A 23,475-nucleotide genomic window follows, 5' to 3' on the forward strand; every position below is an offset into this window, starting at 1 on the left:
TTGGTGGTAGGGAGTTTTTTTAACTGCAATCCCAGTTCCCTCTCAGGGAAATTTCCTCTGAAATCATAAGCACTGAATGTGCTTATTCACCTATTTCAAAGTCATATTTGTTTACAGTATCTTTACCATACTTCGGAAATGCCAGCTGGTTATATGTAACAAAACAATAAAGTTATATGCAGCCATAAGACAGGCTATGTGGCCAATTCTGTTAATGTAGTTTAAAAGAGGGAAGAAGAAACTTGCAGCCTTTATGTCATGGGTACTCAACTTCTGATTCCAAGAACTCGTGTACGGAAAAGCACTCTTCTGCCCACAAGGTTCCAGTGGGGTGTTCACTCCCAGCGCAGGCGCAGGAGATAATATACTAAGTCCTTTAGGGTGTTCCTGCTTGAGCATGACTGGGAGGATTTGGAAGGTTCAGCATAAAATCAGGAGTGAACTGCTGTTATTCTTAGTATCTGAATTGGTATGTCTCGTCAAAGCAAGAGTATGCTTGTATGTGATTAAGTTACCATTTAACACATTGAAATGAACAAACCCCATAGTCAGGCATTGGATTCAAGCAGCACTGTTCTTTGCTACATATTCTGCCACAATGATTTGACACTTCTGATTACACACTTCATCTCCCATCAGGCCATAAGTCATTCATCTCCCATCAGGCTGTGAGTCACTGTTTAGGCCCATCTGCCATCAGGCCATTAGTCATTAATCTTCCATCAGGCTATGAGTCACTGTTTAGGCCCATCATGCTATGAGTCATTGTTTAGGCCATGAGTCACTGTTAAATTTTGGGCGTTGGCCTGTGGAGGGTATATAACCACTCCCACCGATCACGCCCTTTGCTAGGCCATCTCGCCTGTCATCACAGAACTGCTTCCGCTCTTGCTGTCCGGATTCAGCTCCTGCTGGAAGACTGGACCGGACTTCTGCCGTCGAGGGATGCCCATCAGATCTCCGCTTCTGCCGACGAGGTACGTCCATCATATCTTTATATGTTCCGTTCCGGCTCCAAGGAAGTGGTCCTGAACAATGGGGAGGATTCCCCAGTCATCTAAGTCAGCGCAGCCGAGGCCTCGCGCGCGCATGACTAATTGCATTTTAATGTGATCTTCAAATTATGATTTAAAGGCTGTTAATCTTTAGTCGCTTCTGTGCCAGCACGTGTTAAGGAACTATTAACATTGTTGAAATCGCATGTTATGCAGCTTGCTTACCAACTATTAACCCTTCGCAAACCACACGTAATGCAACCTTGAGAAAACTTTACAAACCACTAACGCATTTACAACCTGCATGTGACACAGCTCTAGGAAAGCAGTAAGGAACTTTCAATCAATAGAGAAGCTTTATCTCTATGGACTTAAGTTTCACAGCGGTTCCGGTTCATCCACGTTTGTCTAACAAAAAACATCCGGCTCGTAGCTTTTATGTAAGTGGTTTATTCACATCAGCTGGAGTAATGCAAGTATGAGTGTAACCTAATCCACATCTAACTTCCTGCATTTTTGTTGATTGGGCAGTTGAGGAGGCTAAGCGTGCTGATACTCTCTTGTTCTTCTCCTACACAGTCTTAGACACTCCCTGGGTCTTCCAGTCCCTGCATTCACCAGCTCCAGGAAGAATAACCGGTAAGGGAGGTCCGCTACTGCGCAAGTTGTCTTTATTATTTTGTCCCACCCCCCATTCCCCTAGACGTACTTCTCGGGGAGCAATTTACTGTTCTCCGTGGAGAACGGCATTGGGAGTGGTCGGACTGTCATCTTCATCGCTCCTGCTGGGCCTAAATACATCAGGTTAGTGCACGTATGTGTTTGGCTTCCGACAGATTGCCTAGCCCACGTATTTACCTAGCCCAAGCGATGGATACTAATCGGATCCTCACAGCGGTACTAGAAACCATGACCAGTCTCCAGGAAGAGGTGCAAGCATCCTGAGCAGAAAGTCAAGGGTTGCGTAAAGAGTCGGGGTCGGTTCGTAGAGAGGTTCGTGGCTAGGAAAGGAAAAGCTGAGGGTGGAAAAATATACTTAAAACCTTGGACCTTGCCCCCACCCGGTGCCATGTCAGAGACTTCCACCACAAATCATAGTTCAGTTCCTTCACCCATGAGTAGTGGGAAAAATGCCAAGGGGAAAAGTGCTTTTTTTTCTCCACCTAATCCTGTTCAAATAGGTGTAACACACACACAGACACAATCTATCCAGGTAATTCATGCTCCACAGATTCCTCTAGCAGCCCCAGAACGGTTTTATGGTGACCCTAAGAAATTTAGTGTTTTTCTCCATCAATGTAGACTCCATTTCCTCTGTAAGGCAAACGCCTTTCATGATGATCAAACCAAAACAGCGTTTGTACTTTCTTACTTTGGCTTTAACGCTGCTGGCTGGTCAACCCATTGATCGAACGTAATGACTTGTTATTGTATGATTTCTCTGGGTTCTGCACAGAAATTAGGAAACTGTTCGACCGAAAGACACATCTCCTTTCACTAGACTGAGAGTTGATTACCCTAAGACAAGGTTCGCAAGATTTGTTAACGTATTTAACCACCTTCAACCCTTTGGTGGCTTCTTTGTTCTACCAAGGTCTCCGTAGCGAACTCAAAGATGTCCTGGCCCAAGTGGTTAATCTTCCTACCTCTTGTGACGATCTCATTGACCTCACGGTCCAGCTAGACCATCAGCTGCAAGAAAGGAAGGGAGACCGCAATCGGGGAGAAGCCAAATTCTTGGTAATACGTCCTAGAAACACACATGTTGATGGACCCAAAACTGTTAATGGAACTGAACCTATGCAGATGAATGGTATACGGGGGCCACTATCCTCAGAAGAAAGGGAAGTAAGAAGAAAACTCAAACTATGCATGTATTGTGGCAAAAGCGGCCACTTCGTCAAAGAGTGTAAGCCCGAAACAAAACCTCTGAGTTTAAGAGCTCACTCCCTAACAAAACTCAAGCAGTGGTCCAACAAACCGAGGAGGAAGATGTAGCAATGGAAAACTGAAGTTCCCGAGGAAGGCTGCGGTCTCTTGTTTGGAACAAGAAACACCGAAGATCTCGTATTTAGCAAACACTCTGCAAAGCTTAGTCGCACACCTAAACATGCAGGTGACCTTGTGGATCCCCGAAGGTAACCAGGTAGAAGCGCTGGCCCTACTAGATTCTGGGGCAAGTGGCAATTTTATCGATCGCAATTATGCACAAAGGTTACACGTTTCATGTATAAGAAAAAAGACGCCGGAACCTGTAAAGGCTCTGGACGGAACGGCACTCTTTTCCAGACCAGTAAGATATCACACGATCCCGTTAATCGTGCAATTCGGACAACATTTTGAGCATATACAGTTCGATCTCATCAATGCACCCCAATTTAAATTGATCTGGGTATGCCTTGGCTCATGTTGCACGATCCCCTGGTCCACTGGGCCGCTCGGTCCGTATCAATGACTTCTCAGTTTTGCCAAAACCACTGTACCAAGGTATTGACACTACCTACTATAGAGATTCCCGCAAAATTACTCACCTTTGGCAGCGTTGCACTGCAGGCTTGCAGTGTGGTGACCCTACCAGACATGTATCATGACTTCCAACAGGTGTTCGATGAGCAACAAGCTAGCCATCTCCCACCGCATCGAGAGTACAACAGTCACATTGATCTGGTTCCTGGAGCGGCCATTCCATGTAGTCGCATCTATGCCTTGACGGAGCCAGAGACAAAACACGTACCTAGACTAACATATCGCCTCCAGATTTATACGACCATCACAATCTCCAGTCTCATCGTCTCTTTTTTTTGTACCCTAAGAAGGGGAGGTTAGCTTCGTACCTGCATTGACTTTAGAGCAGTCAATCGAGTGACCATAAAGAACAGGTACCATTGATACCAGTACTTCTTGACCAACTAAGAGGGGCCACAGTTTTCACCAAACTGGACTTTCGTGGGCTTATCACCTAGTCCGCGTTCGCAAGGTGATGAATGGAAGACGGCCTTCCGGACCAAGTTCGGCCTGTTCGAATATCAGGTGATGCCTTTCGGCCTCTGCAACTCCCTGGCATTGTTTCAGTACTTCATGGACCATGTCTTCCGGGGGTATCTGGATGTCTTCTGTATAGTATGTATAGATAACATCTTGATATACTCCGAAACCATTCAGGCACACATGAAACATGTGAAGGCGGTACTGGAATGATTCAAACAACATCACCTGTTTGCTAAACTGGAAAAGTGCTTGCTCGTTCAACAGTCGTGGAATTTCTGGGCTATGTCATCAGCCCCCAAGCTATTCAAATGGATGAGAAGAAGGTGGCGGCAAGTACACTATGGAACTCCCCGATCAGCGTCAAGGCCTTACAAAGCTTTCCCGGCTTTGCCAATTTTTTGGGGCGCTTTATTAAATGCTTTTCTGACATAATTCACCACATCATTCGTCTTTGCGAAAAGGCGTAGCCTTTACATGGTCTCCAGAGGCAGGACAAGCCTTTCAGACATTAAAGAAACATTTCACACAAGCCCCCATTCTAAGACATCCGGACTTACACTCCCGTTTATACTGGAAGCCGATGCTTCACTTTATGCCATGGGAGGAGTGCTAGGTCAGAGGCACTCGGACACCGGTCAACTACACCCTGTAGCATTTTATTCTCAAATTCACTCCCTGTGAGCTAAATTATGCAATCACGGACAAGGAACTGTTTGCCATCAAACGCGCATTTGAAGAATGGCGTCACTACCTGATGGGGGCTCGTCATGTGATAGAAATTTATTCTGACCATCGAAATCTGCTATTCTTGACAACCGCCAGGGCCCTCACCGCTCGCCAGTTATAATGGTGCCTATTATTTTCCGACTATGACTTCTTTCATAAAATATCGCCCAGGGCCCCAGAACGAGAAGGCCGATGCCCTATCCAGAGCTCCTGTCTCTCTCAAAGACCAATTACAATTGACACAGACTATATTGGAACCGTCACTGATCCTCTCGGAATCCTCTATAAACAAGGAACAACTCCTACTCGTCATCAAAGGAGAAGATTTTTTAATCAACCTACTGAACCAATTACGTACAGTTGATGCTGACTCATGGATATCAGAAGACCCTATACGGAGAACTCAAGAGAAAGGGATCCTATATCACCAGAAGGCCCTGTTTATCCCAAGCAAACAGTCACAAGACCAAATATTGAGTTGGGTACATAATTCGTCCCTTGGGGGGGCATACTGGGGTACATAAAACCATAGAAGCAATTCAAGCGATGTTTTTGGTGGTCCACAATATCACACGATGTGCGACAGTACGTCAACACATGTGCCATTTGTGCGCAGAGTAAGGCCACGCACAGATCACCTGCCGGATTGTTGCGCCCTATTCCCATACCGCCGGCCGCATGGCATACGGTTTCTATGGACTTCGTTGTAGAAATGCCTCCCAGTAATGGAAATACCGTTTTTCTGGTGGTTATTGACCACCTAACCAAGATGGGTCATTTCATCGCCCTCCTCAAGCTTCCCACGGCTATGGAACTAGCCAGTGTATTCCAAAAACACATTTTGAAACAGCACGGAATCCCAGCTGTCTTATTCACGGACCGTGGTTTACAATTTACATCTCATTTCTGGTCACACCTCTGTAAAACCATGCAAATCGACGCCCGGTTGTCAACCAGCTATCACCCTCAAACAGATGGAAAATCAGAAAGACTGAACCAAACTATGGAGCAGTACCTCCGATGCGTGGCATTACAACATGGAGATGATTGGAACAAGCTATTGTGGATGGCCGAATTTAATAATGCTGAACACTCCTCGTAAGGCTGCTCTCCCATCATCCCAACATTCTGCCCTTCGAATGGCCAGCCACCTCTCCACACCCTTCCATTCAGGAACACCACAAGCACCTTCGTAACGTCCTCCTCCACACAGCTAAACAACAGTTGAGGAAAGCCCAAGATTCCAATGAACATTATGCAGACAAACGCTCAGCAGAACCATCGTACAAAGTGACCACAAGACACTTAGTATTAAAAAGCAAGCAACAAAGAAGGTACAAAAGGAAAAGATAAGAGAATAACTTGGGACAAGAGCACACTAATTGACTCTATATCTAGTTTATTAATCTAGACAGATTTAATCAAAATATTTGGACTTTCCTGCAACAGAAATGACCACGGACCTTAATGGAAGCAACAAAGCAAAAATACAACAACACAAATATACATAAATTGAACATGTGCAAAACGTCACCAACAAAAACACAAAAAAGTTAACCCCTAAACCAACATATAATTTTTGTTAGTGTCCTCCTAATAATTTCAGGACGAACCACTGGAAGGAAGTCCGCAGAGCGCGCTGCGACTCAACAAATTATTGTCGGACTTTCTCAGCACACTCGACAGTGAATATCCACACTGTACTTATTTTCAAGGACTCCTCCTTCAAAACCGGGTCTACGCAATTGCGTTTCGGCCATATGTATTCCTCGGCCTCCTCAGGACAGGGTTAATACAAAGAATGTACACACAAGTGGTAGGGTAGTCCAAAGGACGCTCCTACGTGTGGGTCATCCGGGTCCACAGGTACCCGAACGGGTGCCGACCCTTCCTTAAACAGGAAGTCCTCCCCGCTTTCACTGACTGGAAACGACTTATATAATAAGCAGGACCGTGGTCATTTCTGTTGCAGGAAAGTCCAAATATTTTGATTAAATCTGTCTAGATTAATAAACTAGATATAGAGTCAATTAGTGTGCTCTTGTCCCAAGTTATTCTCTTATCTTTTCCTTTTGTACCTTCTTTGTTGCTTGCTCTTTATTGTTCCTTACCCAGGTACTAAAAGGGTCAATTGGGTATTACCCTGTTGGTTGCCAGACTTAGTATTAAAAGGCAATCGTAAGTTGCAACCTAAATACGTTGGCCCATATGCTATCACACATATCATGAATCCTGTAGCCGTATGATTAGACCTGCCCCCCACTATGCAGATCCATCCAATGTTTCATGTGTTCCTTTTACGCCCATGTTCCCCAGAGATACGTTTAACGCAAGCACCACCGCCAGTGGAAATTGCGGGGGAGGTAGAATTTGAAGTCAAACAAATCATTGACTCCAAAATCATACGCGAACAGGTCCACTACCTCATTGATTGGAAAGGATTTGGTCCAGAGAAACGATCCTGGGAACCTGCTTGTAATCTCCAATCCCCTACACTGCTGCATAGGTTCCATGCCCGCTGTCCTGCCAAACCAGGTCATCTGCTGAGACGGCGGTCCTTAAGGGGGGGTACTGTCATGGGTACTCAACTTCGGACTCCAAGAACTCATGTACGGAAAAGCACCCTTCTGCCCACAGGGTTCTAGTGGGGTGTTCACTCCCAGCGCAGGCGATATTATACCAAGTCCTTTAGGGTATCCCTGCTTGAGGATGACTGGGAGTATTTGGAAGGCTCAGCATAAAATCAGGAGTGTACTGCTGTTATTCTGAATTGGTATGTGTTTTCAAGGCAAGAGTATGCTTGTATGTGATTAAGTAACCATTTAACACATTGAAATTAACAAACCCTGTAGTCAGGCATTGGAATAAAGCTGCACTGTTCTTTGCCACATATTCTGCCACAATGACTTGGCACTTCTGATTACACACTTCATCTCACATCAGGCCATGAGTCATTCATCTCCCATCAGGCAATGAGTCACTGTTTAGGCCCATTTGCCATCAGGTCATGAGTCATTCATCTCCCATCAGGCTATGAGTCACTGTTTAGGCCATGAGTCACTGTTACATTTTGGGCGTTGGCCTGTGGAGGGTATATAACCACTCCCACCGATCACGCCCTTTGCTAGGCAATCTCGCCAGTCAACACAGAATTGCTTCCGCTCCTGCCGTCCGGATTCAGCTCCTGCCCAAAGACTTCCATGATCGCACTTATGCTGTCGAGGGACGCTCATCAGATCTCTGCTTCTGCCAACGAGAGACGTCCATCATATCTTCATCTGTTCCGTTCCAGCTCCAAGGAAGTGGTCCTCAACAATGGGGAGAATTCCCCAGTCAGCTAAGTCAGCGCTGCCGAGGCCACGCGCGCGCATGACTAATTGCATTTTAATGTGATATTCAAATTATGATTTCAAGGCTGTTAATCTTTAGTCGCTTCCGTGCCAGCACGTGTTAAGGAACTATTAACATTGTTGAAATCGCATATTATGCAGCTTGCTTACGAACTATTAACCCTTTGCAAACCACAGGTAATGCAACCTTGAGAAAATATTACAAACCACTAACGCATTTATAACCTGCATGTGACGCAGCTCTAGGAAAGCAGGAAGGAACTTTCAATAGAGAGGCTTTATCTCTATGGACTTAAGTTTCACAGCGGTACCTGTTCATCCACGTTCGTCTAACAAAAAACATCCATCTCGTAGCTTTTATGTAAGTGGTTTATTCGCATTAGCTGGAGTAACCTAATCCACATCTAACTTCCTGTATGTTTGTTGATTAGGCGGTTGAGGAAGCATGTTGATACTCTCTTGTTCTGCTCTTACACAGTCTTAGACGCTCCCTGGGTCTTCTAGTCCCTGCATTCACCAGCTCCAGGAAGAATAACCGGTGAGGGAGGTCCACTACCGCGCAAACTGTCTTTATTATTTTGTCCCAACCCCCATTCCCCTTGACGTGCTTCTTGGGGAGCAATTTACTGTTCTCCGTGGAGAACGGCATTGGGAGTGGTCGGACTGTCATCTTCATTGCTCCTGCTGGGCCTAGATACATCAGGTTAGTGCTCGTATGTGTTTGGCTTCTGACACTTTAATAGTCACTAAAATTAGAAAAAGTGACTTTAAAGAACTTTCTTCACAAACTCTTTTTACTTTCTTTTAAAGTGAATGATAGAGAAGGGTAGGGCAACGTAACTGCATAGGCTGAAGCATTGAAAACAATGAGAATAGAACACTCCACTTTTAAGGGCACCCTGGCCTCCAGTGTCCCATCATGCCCTGCAGGTGGCAGTTTAGTAATTTCTTTTTTACTCCGTGAGTAACAGGTTAGAGTTAACCGCACTCTGACTTTCATTTATGTTATGGCAGAACAAGTAAATTACTCCTAGCCCTAGTGGAGGGATCGTCCGCCAAGTTTATAAATAACTGCCAAGTTGGTAGTCATTTATAAAGCATTGCCAGGGACCACCAACACAGTGGTTCCTGTCAATGCATTTTTCTGTTTAGTACAGAGTTCCATCAGCGGGATGGAGCCCTGTATCAAACAGGTTCTTTTTTCTTATTCTCAAAAAGAAAATCTTTAAACTGATTTTCTTTTTGAAAATAAAAAACACAATGTTTCCTTTGGCATGAGAGCCTCTTCTATGGGACCATTTAACAGTTTTCACTGCCCCTTACTGACTGGGTTTTCCCAGCGTTAATGGGCAGGGGAACCTGACTGGTCATTTCATCGGTCTAATTTAGGTGGGCAGAATGACATGTCAGCCTTCAAAGTCCCTTACTCCACAAGGCCATCGGAGGGTACTAATCATGGCAGTATTAAGCATAAGGTCCGTCTGCATTTAAATTCGGTCTGCGTATTTATTCTTGGCGGAAAGGATACTCCATCATCGTTACGAAGTAGTATCCTTACTGCCAAGAATTGAATCGCCCCCCTCTGTCTTCCATTGGGAAGGAAGAAGGATTGCTTATAATATCAGTGGAGATCCCCCTAACAGAGGTATAGGATTATAGGTAAGAAACCATTCCTTCTCTCTCAGATAATCATAAGCATTGAAAAGAATAGCTAGCTCATCCCCTAAATCCCAGCGAGGGAATATTTAAATAAGATATTATATTTAAGCAAATTGATTTCTTAGAGTGGGTGCCCCCCTTGGGCATCTGCTGTCCATCTAAATCAAGACCATAGTGCCTTATGAAGGTGTGTACAGATCTCCAAGTTGCAGCTCTGCAGATCGTAGAAATTGGAATATTTATAATTAACAAGTAGTAGCCACTAGGTCGAATGACCTTTAAGTTTCTCAGGTAAGGCTTTGTTGGCTTTCTGGTAATACAGGTTTATGCAGGAGACAATTAATCTAGACAAGGATTGTTTAGAAGTGGCAAATCCTGTTCATTAAAGACCATGGTTTACAAATAGTTTTTATTTTCACAAAGGTTTTTTCATCCACCCTCCGAACATGAAGAGTACGGAGAGATTTCTGCAGTAATGTGGGGATTTTAAAAAGGTGGGTAGGGAGAGAGTCTAATTGACATGAACATCCGAAATTAGGAGGAGTTTAGTATGGGTCATCATTACTACCCCAATACTTTGAAATACTGTGTACGGTTTCTGGGAACATGGAGAGTGTATTTCGCTAACTATACGTGCCAAGGTTATAGTGACCAAGAAGGAAGTGTTCCAGGAAATGTGTTGTAGGGAGGCTTTATGTAGAGGCTCAAAGGAAGGACCCACACGGCGAGAAAAGACATGTTCAGCTCCAATTGAAGAAAAAAAGTCTCCTGATAGGAGGATGCATTTTCTTAATGCCAAACATCACATGATTTACAAATAGGTTTGTGCCCATCAACCCTGCCCTCAAACAATTTACCCAATGATCACTAGTGTTTCAATTACTGGAGTATCAACTGCTTTGAATCCCCAGACTGTCCCAAAATAACAGGTTCTCGAATTATTTCCATATTGGATTGCACCCAGTAATCGTCATGTTATTGTGCCTCAAGTTCATTTGTTGCACAATATCACAATTATTCAAAAAATGTTCTTTCAGTCTGAATGTCTTCTAAATATGCATATATCCTTTATTCTTCATTTCCCCAAACTTTATTAAAAATTCACATAATCTTATTCATTGGCAGCTGCTTTTTTGTCCCCATTGGGACTTTCTCAAGCCTGTAAATGACAAATATATACATATAAAGTAAATCCACAATCTTCATAAATCAAGGGTTTTCATTTATAATCCCACATAATTTCACCAGTGTCCCATGTGCAACTGTATATAGCAGCTGCATTACAATGTTCAAATAGTCAATTAATTCTATCATTTATTATCAAATTAATTAATATTAGAAATATTTCCCTATAAACTTGTCTCATAATGTATTGATAAACATTCTATATTTAGATCATATTGACCACAACTCACTTGTAATTAATACTTTAGATTTCGTTTATAAAAACCAAACCAACTGTGGGACACCTTCATAATCCGATCCAAATTTCTATAATCTTTATGTGCAGTCCATATATGATAAATTCCCAAATTGCATACCTACCATTCTCTAAATGTAAATCATTGATCACAATTGCTTACCATTTATTTCAATATTAACTCATCCATTCCTTCACGTTTTTAGTGCATCTCTGTTTCAATTTATGTCCAATTTTTCGCTGATACGATTTACATATAGTTGCATGTAACCTGTTGAGAATAACATTAATTGGATCACTCAGTGCTTCCTAAATGCTCATATTATTCCAATATACTGTTTCTTTCAAAACTCGTCCTCTCAGAGTGCCTTGTTATTTAAAAGGCCTCTAACTCTTTTGTCAATACTGTTGTCAAGCCGCCATCTAAAAAAACATTTTTACGATAAAGATAGCTGCAATCCAACAGAAATATCGTACGTATTACGAAACATCACAAGGTTAATAGTCAAGTAAAGTTCCAGTTGTGAAATGTATTCCAATCTTGAAGATCATTCTTTATAAACTTCAGCCATGGAAATCATTCCTTAGAGGGCTTTTTCCCTTTTGTAAAAAGGTTCCTCAAGCTGTCATCGTAAACCTCCTACTTTATGATTGAAATAGCAGCACTCTTACAGGACTTTTTATTTCAGGTATCACATATATTGCGAAAGTTTAATAAAGTTAGTAGTAGTCAAATACAGAATATGGACCTCATTCTCTAAAGTCACTCTATCCTTTTTTATGACCAGTGTCCATCATCTCAAATAAGCTTTACATGTTTGTGGTATTTGCCATCTTAGCACCCCCGCAGTAGCACTCTTGTACTCATCTATTCTTTGACCCACTCGTACGCGGCCGCACACTTTGCAGAATGATATCTTTAGAAAATCCTTTTATATACCCCACACTCCTTCCCAGACACCAAAAAGTTCTTATTTCATAAAGACAGATTAATTCTGTATAAATATTTCCACAGTTATCCAGTTCATAACTTACCACAGTTAAATGTATGTGGCATCTCACCCCATTGGAAATTATGGCTGGTAGTGACTACCGCCATTTTTCTGCCACCCTTTACACTCCACAAACCCCAGATCACATGAGGTGATTTAAAACAACATATTGATTGAGGAATAATGGCTGGCATCTGATAAGTCCTTGTGAAGAAGGCCCGGCCCTCATGGGAGCTTCCTGTGTGGACGCTCTGAGAGGTGAAGAAGGTCTGCCAACCACAATTATTGAGACCACTCTGGAGCAATGTGAATGCATACTTCAGAAGGTTTTTTGATCAACACGAACAGTTGAGTGACCACTTTGCATGAGTTGTTAGGATCTCTGTCCTCCCATCTTCCTGAGAATTGATCCCGTTAACCCTCCAGACACTGTTGCAGTGGACTAATGTACAGAAAGATACATGATGCCATTAATCCTTTGCCATTGGATGGGTAGTTGTCTTCAGTTTGTGATCTTGCCAAAGGATAGATAATTGTCTCTCTTCCAATGGGGACACATTGTTTGCATTGTGTCTAAGACTGCTCCCAGACAGTGTGGGGATTGAACAGGCATGGAGATGGATTTTTCATGATTTATATGTAGTCCTAGTTGATTAAGAACTTCAACAGTCATCTGATAATGTTGGCACACTTGTCCGTAAGAAGACTTTTCGATGGGCAAGTAGTTTAGATATGAGTAGAAGAATCTCCTCACTTTCATGAGGTGAGCTGCAACGAACACCATGCACTTGGAAAAGGTCCAGGGTCCAGATTTGAGACCCAAATGGAGAACTTTGTATTGTTAGTGATATCTTCCTAACGTGAACTGCAGGAATTTCCGATTTTTTTTGCTTTTGGAATGTGAAAATAGGCATCTTGCAGATTTTTTAAACATAGCCGGTCCCCTTGATGATCAATATCCTGAACTTCTCTTTGCGAACCTCCTTGTTTGCTTTTTTCAGATCTAAAATGGAGGTCAACTTGTTTTTTTTCTTCATAAGAAAATAACAGAAATAAATTCCCAATCCTTTGAGAGGAGTTGGAGCCCTTTCCACACCATGTATTTGTAAGAGGATGGAGACTTTTTGCCGTAGTTCTTCTAGATAGAACTAGGGTGATTTATTTAGTGGTGCTGCTGGTGAAGAGGATAATTGACTCTGAGACACTATCCATTTTTTACAATATTCAGAATACATTTGTTATGTTTGTCCACTCTTCCAGGTAAGAGTGGACAAACAGAGTGTGTAACTGAGGAGAAGAAAATAGACACCGATTACTTGCCACCAGTGTTTGGTTAGTGGCTTGGGCAGGTTGCTGTTGACCTCCTCTGCCCCTTTACTGATATCTTTGTTGTGGCTGTTGTTGTTGCCCTTGGGGCCAAAGAGAAGTTTGACCCCTTCACTGGAAACATCGGCAGTCGTAGGCCCTATAGAAATGTCTCCTGTATTCTTTTCTTTTTTTTTCTCCAGTCCTACGACCTGTAGAGTGTTGAATTTGGTTTTCATGCGAGACATGATCATTAGCATTGGGAACCAAATAAAGTGTTCCCTGAAAAAGACAGGATTAAGATCTAGTGTCGAGCTTCATGCTTCAGCACTGTGAGTCTGAGCCAGTGGCGTAGAGCTAAACCGTGACAGTATCCATGTGCTGCAGGGAAGGAGGTATCAGCTGCAGCACTGATGATCTGGTTGGATACCATTAGGCCATTCTTACCAGTTTCTCTGAAGTCCTGATGTCTGTCTCTGGGAAGGACTTCTATAAATTGTTGAATAGAGTCCTAAAGTGGCCTGTTATATCTTCATAGAAACTGTTCAAGTGCCACACACTTTTCTGTCCATGGAATCTAACTTTTTAATTTTCTTATGAGGAGGAACAGTAGAAGAAAGGGCCATGGCATGAAGTTTGCGGGCTGCAGAAACGATGACAGAGTCCATTGTGGGATCCAATGTGAAGAAATAATAGATCTTGATCCGGTGACCTGTACTTTTTCTGTAGGCTGGATTGTGCAGTCTTAACAGATGCCAAAGTCAGGAATACATCCATTGCTGGTTCTATGAGACCTGGAACAATAGCTATGGTCTGGAGACGGGCCTTTGGTGCAGTGTCTAACAGATTACCAATGTGGAGGCTGTGGTAGTCGGCATGCCAATATTTTTAATTTTTGACAACCCTAAAAAGAACCTCCTGAAAGGTGTTAATATCATCAATAGGAGAGATCATCGCTTTAGGTGACTCTGTTAGTCTAGGAGAATATACACCAGAAGAAGTAGTAATTTGACCTTCAAGACCTAGATCGGGATGGAGTATCCCATCTTCGTATTGAGTATGATCATCGAGGTGATCTATAATGGTAATGATGACTATGGAATCTTGATGTAGATCTGTTTTGAGGTCTAGTATGACGTAAAAAAGATCTAGGGTACCTTAGTGGAGGTTCCACTAGTACAGGTGACTGTGGTAACTGAGTAGGACTGGCTGGCAGACTTGGTGGTGGGATTACCACTAAAATTACCAGTTGTGGAGGAGATGAAGTCTCAGACGGAACTTGGAGGAGTGGGGAAGACACAGGACATGGAGAAACCATTATGATGACTGGAGAAGCAGGTCTGGATGGAGTGTAGGCTCTGGAGTAGTATGAATCCAATTCTGATTGGAGCCTGCGAGATTTCATGCGCAAAATCCATTCCACTTTCTTCTCCTATGTAGTGGAATGATGTCTCTACAGTCTCCTCCTCCTTGATGTCATGTGTGCCCTCGACATTGAACCAGCCCTTGATGACGAGCAAGAAGGCTCTTCTTAATGTCTGTCCTCGACATCAAATTGTGACGTCCTGTCTCACCGGATCTTCTTCTTTTGGATTTCCCCATGCAGGAGTCCTCGGAGGGTGAGATAGGGGCACTGGTAGAGGTAACAGTCTCTCCTCACACCTCAGATCTCTCCACAGCTAAGGAATCTTGCATTCTTCGGCGCCCCACTTGACCATGCTGGCAAATTTTCAGTCTCTATCTCTTTGTCTATCTCTCTCTAATCTCCCGTGCTCCCCCCCCCCCAACCCTCCTGCCTCCCTCCCCATGTTGTCACTACATGTCTTTGGATCATGTATATCTGGCAAACAGGGATGGCATATGGCATAAAACATTGATATATTTCCCTAGCAGGAGAATGTCAAGAAAAAGCCTTAAAAATGGCCGAGCTCTGCTCCAGGTTTCTGTCAGCAGGCCCCGGAAAACAGAGCTGTTTAAACTGCCACCTGCAGGACAAGATGGGACAGTGGAGGCCAGGGTGCCCTTAAAGGTGCAGTATCTATTTTCATTGTTTCAATGTTGTAGCCTATGCAGTTACATTGCCCTATCCGTCCCTATTATGTAAAAAGAGTTTGTGAAGGATGTTTTAAAGTCAATTTTGCTTATTCTCAATGACTGATAAGGGCTGTTAGTTTTTCTTCCCTCTTTTAAAGTAAATTAATTGGAATTGGCATCATAGTCTGTCTTAAGGCTGTATAAAACTTTATTGTTTTGTCTCATATATTGGTCTTTATGAAGTAAGACGAAGACACTGTGATTTTGAAAGAAGTGCTGTGGGGTCCCCACACATTCTCAGGATTACTCTTTGTTTATCATTATCAATTTCGATACCCTGACAGAGAACAAAAACATATTCTTCAGGTATTTTAGAGTAAGAGATGAAAGTTATATAAATCATTGCAACCAAGCAGGCCCTCCTTATCAGTGAGCACTTCTTTTCAGTTCGGACGGTGCAGCAGTTAACGTCGCCTTTGAAATTATGAGATTCTTGGGATCAATGCATATCTGTTTTTTTTCACCTAAAGAGCCCAGCTGCTAAAAGCAGCTGAAATCTCCAGGTGAAAGTCTATGCACTGAGAGATGACTTATTTCTATAGACTTTCAGCACCCATGGATTTACCGGGAACTTCAGAATCCAAAACTCCGGTTGTGGAGAATACCATCACATTTATCAAGACCCTAGTAAATAGAAACAAAGAGTTACACACTTTCAACTGTGGGTCTGGCCTCTCACTGGGAAATGCTAACAGATAGGGTGATACTTACAGCATAGTTAATTTTCATCTCCTTTAAAAATAACTTTTGTTGTTTTCATTCTTTTACTGGTGGCTGGTTTGGCTCTGGACAAGAGTGAATCAGTATAAAATATTTACAGACCATTGTTTCATGGTGATCTCATTACATGTAACTTTAGTGGGAGTCGTGAGCTTGTTGCATCTTGAATGTGGAAACACTTTCAACCTCAGCTAATCCGACATCTTAATCAGGAAGCTTCAAAGGATTTAAAATATAGGAGGAGGACCTAGTATGTAGCCCAAAAAGTTTAAGCATTAACTTCTGAGTGTCTGTCTCCACTTTGGAAGCAGCATATTGACTTAGAGAGGCTCCTTCTTATTTAGTAATGATTCTATTGATCCGGTCCTCCTTTTTGCCCTATATATTGGTACTCTAGTCCCAGCCAGAAGCCTGTGATCTGTGACGTGCGCTCTTCAGGTAATTGCTTGGATTTGTAGGGTCCAAGATGTGGAATGCTTTGTCCGTATAGCGCTATCTAATACCGCACTGACCTGTTCTTTGCTTACCAAAGCTCTCAACAAATTATTTGTTATATTAAGATTCTGGCTGCACTACTTAGCACTACTTTTCTTTCATTAGTGCCAAGGTGCGCTATAAAATTGAATGCTAAAAAATAAACTCAATAACCAGTAGCACGTTTTCCTCTTACGGAAGCCCTTACATTGGAATACACTGGTCAGACCTGCCTGTCTAAAGCTTCAGGAGATGTAATAAAGTAGCCATTTGAATCATCATTCTCATATCGTATTTTCCACGGGGCACTTAGAATTCTGTGTCAAAAGTAAGGAAGACCCGTTACTGGATTCTGAGTTTCTGGCCACACATTTCTCTAATGAAAAAACTGCTACCCACATAAGTACAGTAATGGAGCTCACATATACAGAAAAAATCATGGTACCTACTCTCTGCTTGAAGTTAGCAAAACTGACCTTACCAGAAGAACGAAGACATGCATTTAACTGAATAATCAAAAACAAATTAACATTTTGTAAAGGACCATAAAGACACCAGTTATTGACTGATTCGCACTAGATGCACATAGATTAGGTTTTTACACTTATAGTCATAAAAAGCATCTTACCGCTCCGATCATAACATGCTTATTTTTCTTGTTGCTGGCGATTTATCGAAACTTCCTACTTCCTGGCAGGCACCTTCTTCAGGACTGTCATTCATTTAAAACGTAAAACGCTGCGCGCCTGTGGGTTGTAACTCAAAGGTTAAGATTATTGCTAGGAAATTATTTCATGAATGATCCTAGAATAGAATGACATTAAAATATGCTACCTTATGTGAAGTTAAAATTCTCACTTTACTGTATTAAGTTAGCAGCAAAACAAAACGTCAAACATTAATAGCATTTCTCAGAACTCAAGGTAAGTGAATGACAAAACATGTGATACTAACTGCCAATCAGCTGCTCACCTGAACTGGTAAGTCCTCTCATCAGTGTCTATCTGCCATCCTCCTCTTTTTAAAAAAATGATGTCTAATAGTGCATTTTAAAGCACAATTTTATGTTGATTTTCTTTAAAAACTTTTTGCAAGTCTTTTGCGACTTGCAATTGGCGAGGCACTATTTTGGATGTACAACAGTGTGTAACACACTGTTAGCGATTCCCAATGGGGTCGCAAATTCCGAAGCTCATGAATATTAATGAGCCTCTCGCAATTTGCGACCCCTTTGGGAATGGCAAGCCCTCCCAGGTAAGGTGGCATGCTGGAATCAGCAGACCACCATGTCTGGGACTGCTTTTAAATAAAGCAGTTTTTATTTTTAAATGCATCCCGTTTTCCTAAAGGAAAACGGGATGCATTTAAAAAAAAGAAAATGAAACGTTTTCGTTTCATTTTTTAAGAGCAGGCAGTGGTCCCTGGGACCACTGTCTGCCCTTAAAAAAAATTCTCCTGCCTTTGCAAAGGGTAAGGGGTCCCCTGGGTACTCCTTCCTTTTTGCGACCCCATTACCACCCTCTTGAAGAGGGTGGTAATTTGCGAGAGTTTTGAGACTGCAATTGCAGACACAAAACATTTGTACATGGGGTTGCACTCGGTATTAGGAAGGGAACGCCCCTTTATAATAGCAATTCGCTATTCCAAAATAGCGAGTCGCAAATAAATTGCGACTCGCTATTTTGGTATGCTACATACCCCTATTGGTTTTTGCATGCGCGAACGGGTTCGCAAACCCGTTGACGCATGCAAAAACCATCGTACATCTGGCTCTTAGTCTTTTAAACGGCAGTCTTTTTCTGGAAGTCAAAATCCTTCAGTGGGGCAAGGGCTGTATCCAAGAAAGTCCTCATGAAGTTGCGAAGGCATTGGGTGAGGTACAGCTGAAGCCATTGGTTTTAATGAGTAAAACTCAGAGTGGGAGAAATTCAAACTTCGCGCCCGGGAAAGTCCTCCCACTGGTCGGATTCCTTTGGTGCCTTCACCCGGTCAATTTCTACTTTCGTACTTGGGGCTCGATTTGGATCTGTGTGGATGGATTATTCCATCACAGCAGTGATGGATATCCTTTCCGCCGAAATATAAATCCCATAGTATATAATGGTATTTATATTTCGGTATACAGGATATCTGTCACCGTTGTGACGGAGTAACCAGTCTGCTGAGATCTACATCAGGCCCTGTCCTGCTGGAGGGTTACGAGCTCCGAAAAACAGACCAAGACTTCGAGTTGTGTCTGACATGGGTTCCATGAGGCCAAGTAGCTTCTCGTCGAGGTCCTGCTCAAACCGATTTACTGCTGCGGAGAAGCTCCAAGTGGGGAGGAACCTGTTTCTTCAGCCCAGCGAGATTGCTCATTGTGTTGATCAGCTTTGCAGGTCTGTCCTGGTCGTTCTTGAAGTCCAAACATTTTTTAAGCTCCAGGTTTCCAGAGATGTTAGTAGAAGTCAGTTAGATGCAGCATGCAGCTAACAATTCCACAATCACAGGAACAACACTTGGGGGTCAAGACTCACTTTAGCAGAAGCCACCAGCAGGATCCAGGTCAAGTCTAATTGAAACTGGTCTGCTGGGAGTTCTAGGACAAAGCCTCCTACAACATTTATATATGCCAGACCACCCAACTGAATCAAGTTCTTTTCCATGGATACAAGAGGGAGCAGGTCACAGACGCAGAACCAGTCCGCTTCGGTTCTTCCTCTGGCCCAGCAGTGTTTTGAAGACGGTATCTTTGGGTGCCATATTTATATCTGGAACTAGCTTGTGGGTGGTGGTGATTCGTGGCCCCTCCCTTAAAAACATGGGTACAGGTTCCCAGGGGTAACCATGCCCACTTTTGCTGAAGTTCATTTGTGCCCTATTACTAACAGTCCCACAGTGCCACTCACTTACGAAATCCAAGATGGAGAAAGACTTCTTCCCTTTCGCCAAGCCTGTGTGCCCACACAAATTTGGTTAGGATATTGAGCAGCCCTTCCTTGTTGTCACTCCAAACCAGTTTGGGGAACAGTTTTCTGTCCCACTGGGTTTGGTGCCTGGGCCTGTTGAGGTGTTTTCTGACATCTTCTTGTGACAAGGAGACCCATTTGAAGTTAATTAAGTTCCTAGGCACAGCCAAATTGTTCTCCTGCCAGGAGAACAAAACAACTCCCACACTGAGGCCATTGTCTCTACCTTGGGAGCAGTTTTCACACATCATCAGGGCTTTTTACTAGCTGGGTGACAGCTGGAGGGCTAATAACAATTAGCCTGCAGGAAAGTCTAGCAAAGAAAATGTAACTTTCGAAACATTACCTTTCAATAATCTTTATTAAAAATCTGACTTCACCTTTGAGTTGAGCTTTTATTAATTAATAAAAATAGTGGTTTAATCATATTTCTATCTGTTCCCAATCCAGAGATAGCAAAATTAATATTGCTTTCCAGTGTTTCTCCATGGGCCACCTATCCTTGCTACAGTGAAAGTAGCTTTTAGGTTCTAGTCACAGTAAGGACATGTTAACTTTACATTTTCTACATGTCCTACTTTTAAATACCATGCTGCCTGCCGTGTCGAGTTAAAGGATTACATTTGGGTGAAATTAATATTTAAAATGAAGGTTTTCTCCTGTGAACAAGGGTTTATTTTGACAGATCAGGCTGGAGATTTAAACTGCAGCTGCCAAGCTGCAGTGGCAGGCCTGCAGTGATGTTTGCCTAGTCACACCAATCACAGCACAGTAGTGTTGTAGTTCATTTGTGCCTTGGGTGTATTTTTGGGCACCATATACTATGGCTTTATAGGAAAGTTAAATGTGCGAATTAGGAGTTGTCTAATTTCAACATGTTTTAGGGGTCAGGGCACATAAACTTAGAGCCTAGTTAGCAGTGTCCCAGTGCATAGAGTCAAAAAAACATGAGCATCAGGCCACAAAATATAGGGGTTAACCATGAAAAAAGGCACTTTCTCACACTATCAATCTATCCTGCCATCTCTTTTTCGTTCCTATTGTATAACATAAATGCCCCATCTTTTGAATGTTCATGTATAATATTCGTTATAGTTGTGTTCGACAAGACTTTTGTTCTATCAAATGTTCAAGGATATCTTCACCTTGTTCTATGTACACCACTGTAACATAGTCAGGTTTAGTGTGCTTTATAAAACTTCACAAATAAAGAAAAATAAGTATACTCACCTGAAGATTTCAGAAATGAATAGTGACATATATAGGAGGGGGGAGAGCCCTGTGGTGTGCGTGCGATTGCATCTTTAAAGCTTAAAAGCAAAGTTTCACATCCATTTTATAAGACATTTTGATCAGCTGACGATGCGTATTATCAAAGAACAGTACTCTTATTTCAGAAAATTATATTTTCTCATTCTTAACTTTAGGAAAGTGAAATTACAAATGTGAGACAGGATTCCAGGAAAATTGAGAAAGCTCGCCTTCCAATGTGTAAGAAAACCCAGAATGAAAGGTATTTCTTAAATTATTATTTTTTTAACCTTAAGGCAGAGATATGAGACAAGTTTTGCTGTACTTGTTTTCATTAGGATGAAGCATAGCGGCCACCTTGTGCTTACACCTTACAATTTCAACAGTTACGATGCATAGTTTTTTAATTGAAAGCCCATAGACTCAACACTTGTATTAAAATTTCTGATTGATATTTCTGACTGTAGATTCCTCACCTTTAGAATATCCCTAGGTGCCAGACTGGATCAGAAGAATTTGACCGCAATGCTCACATGCACCCATAAGTGCCATTATGTGGCTCCATGGTGACTCAGTACCTCCCTGGAGGTGACCGATCAAAGCGGTATATAAGCACCACCTCTGCACGCTTTTGTCTGTACCTTTCTTTCCACGCCCCAAGACCCAGATCCAGAACTCAACTCTCAACTTTCTCCGTCTTCCAATTACTTCAGATTTTAGCTTCAAGGTACACAGGTCTCCCCCGAAAATGACAGGATTCAAGTCAAGATTGCAAGAAGCAGATGTCAGTCGTGGACCCTCTTGATGTGTGTCTTTGGTGATTGAACTCCTGTTATCACTGAAGTCCTGCGATAAATGTGCCCTTGTGAACCCAAAGGTGATCCAGGAGCAGGAGGCAAAGCTCCACATCAGCAAACATAGGAAGAGATCACAACATAAGTCCCACTTTGGCTCCAAATCACGAGGTTGCTTCTGATCCTGTTCAAGGAGATGGTCCTGTGTTAAATCCTATTTCTGCTTTAAGTCTTCCTGTGAGCAAAATAATCTAAGAGGGACTCAACCCCATTTTGCTGCTCAACATCAGGCGAGAATGTGTGAGGCGTCTATCGAAAGATCATACAACACAAACATCTTCTCACTCTGTTGTGGTTCTGCACCTGGCCCCAAGATGCCCAAATTTCCTCAGGCCATTGTTGACCATGCAGCAAATAGGTTCCTTTCAAGGTGGCCATGCTGAAGCTCTTCAAGATGTTTCTGGTTCACTCTAGAGAGCCTTCAGACCCCACGTAGTCATTAGGGGCCTCAGTTGGACTTCTATTGTCTGGTCCTTACCTGATGCTAATTACCGTGTGGGACCCCTTCCTGTGACTGCTCCAACTGCTACCCCTGGGTCCAGGCCTGTCCTTTTTGTGCCGTGCTGATGCTGACTTCACCAGTGCTGGGCCGACTACGAAGCAAGTGTCCAACCCCGAACCACCATCTGGCTGCTCTAAGACTTTGTTGCTGTACAAAATCACAAGAATGCAGCCAGTCAGTTTACATCCAGACTCTAATTATCGGCTTCTGCCTTGAAACCAGTACTATCAGAGCCTACAGGATCCGACGATTATACATTTCAGAATATGCAAAAGGTTTCTCAGAACACTGATCATGATGAGGCTATAAACAGACTTACAAAAGGCCAGTGCGCTAAATATGTCTCCTGACACTGAGCTGGACTCATCACCTGGACCACCAACAGAAGAATGTACCTCTTTTACAAAAGTTGTGCAAAGGGCAGCAGAAGTGAAGTGCTAGATTTGCAGTTGCCTAATGTTGAAACTAAAGCAACTTTGTTCACTGAGATCCTTCAACCATATCTTACCTCTTGTGGGCCACTATTTCCATTCAATAAGGCCCTCACAGAGACACTTATCACTTGGTCCAACACCTGCTTCGGTCCCCTAACAGTCAGTTTGTGCCCTGTAATCTCGACTTTCGGACAAAGCATCCTATATTTGAAAGCCTGGTGGTACAGGCATTGGCAAATAAAGTCACTCCTAATATATTTCTGGCTAATCCTTTGATAGAGCTGAATGCATAATAGAACCTTTGGTAAGAGATTGGTCTCTCCTGCTAGTTTAGACTTAAGATTCTTGAACAAGGTGTGCCTTCTGGGGAGGTATACTCATGTTTTACAAGACATGGCTGGCAATATTTTGCCACCTATCTTTAAAGGCCTTGGAGCAGGATCAAGACTGATTTGCATATGGCTGGGTCCAAACTGAGGTGGCATGGTGTGCAAAATAATGATGGGCTGGCATTTGGCCAAGTGATTACCAGTGGCTGAGATTAATTTAAGCATTCCACCCATCACTTTTTGTATTTTTCAGTGCGACGCCCTAAGTGCAATAGGTGTACCCAAACATGGGTACCATTCTCACTATGGCATTAGAACCAAGCTAAACATGACTGAGGAGACTCAATCAGTGTGGACCTTTGTATTGAGATATTGTGTACTAGTCCAGAGAGGACCTGGCCTGGCAGTTTGGGCTGGGCTTTTCCTATTGGAAC

The 23,475-nt window shown here is 42.8% G+C and overlaps 1 protein-coding gene across 2 annotated transcripts in view; it reads left to right on the forward strand.

The window, feature by feature from the left end:
- The window catches only part of TERB2 (telomere repeat binding bouquet formation protein 2), a 394,925-nt gene that overhangs the window by 154,525 nt on the left and 216,925 nt on the right, over positions 1 to 23,475 (forward strand). For both annotated transcript variants that reach the window (XM_085646319.1, XM_085646320.1), the window contains one exon: positions 21,099 to 21,184. In XM_085646319.1, the coding sequence (XP_085502445.1) occupies positions 21,099 to 21,184 (86 nt within the window). The remainder of the gene's footprint in view (positions 1 to 21,098; positions 21,185 to 23,475) is intronic.

Source organism: Triturus cristatus, chromosome 3_1 (assembly GCF_964204655.1).
Source record: "Triturus cristatus chromosome 3_1, aTriCri1.1, whole genome shotgun sequence".
In the NCBI taxonomy this organism is placed as follows: Eukaryota; Metazoa; Chordata; class Amphibia; order Caudata; family Salamandridae; genus Triturus; species Triturus cristatus.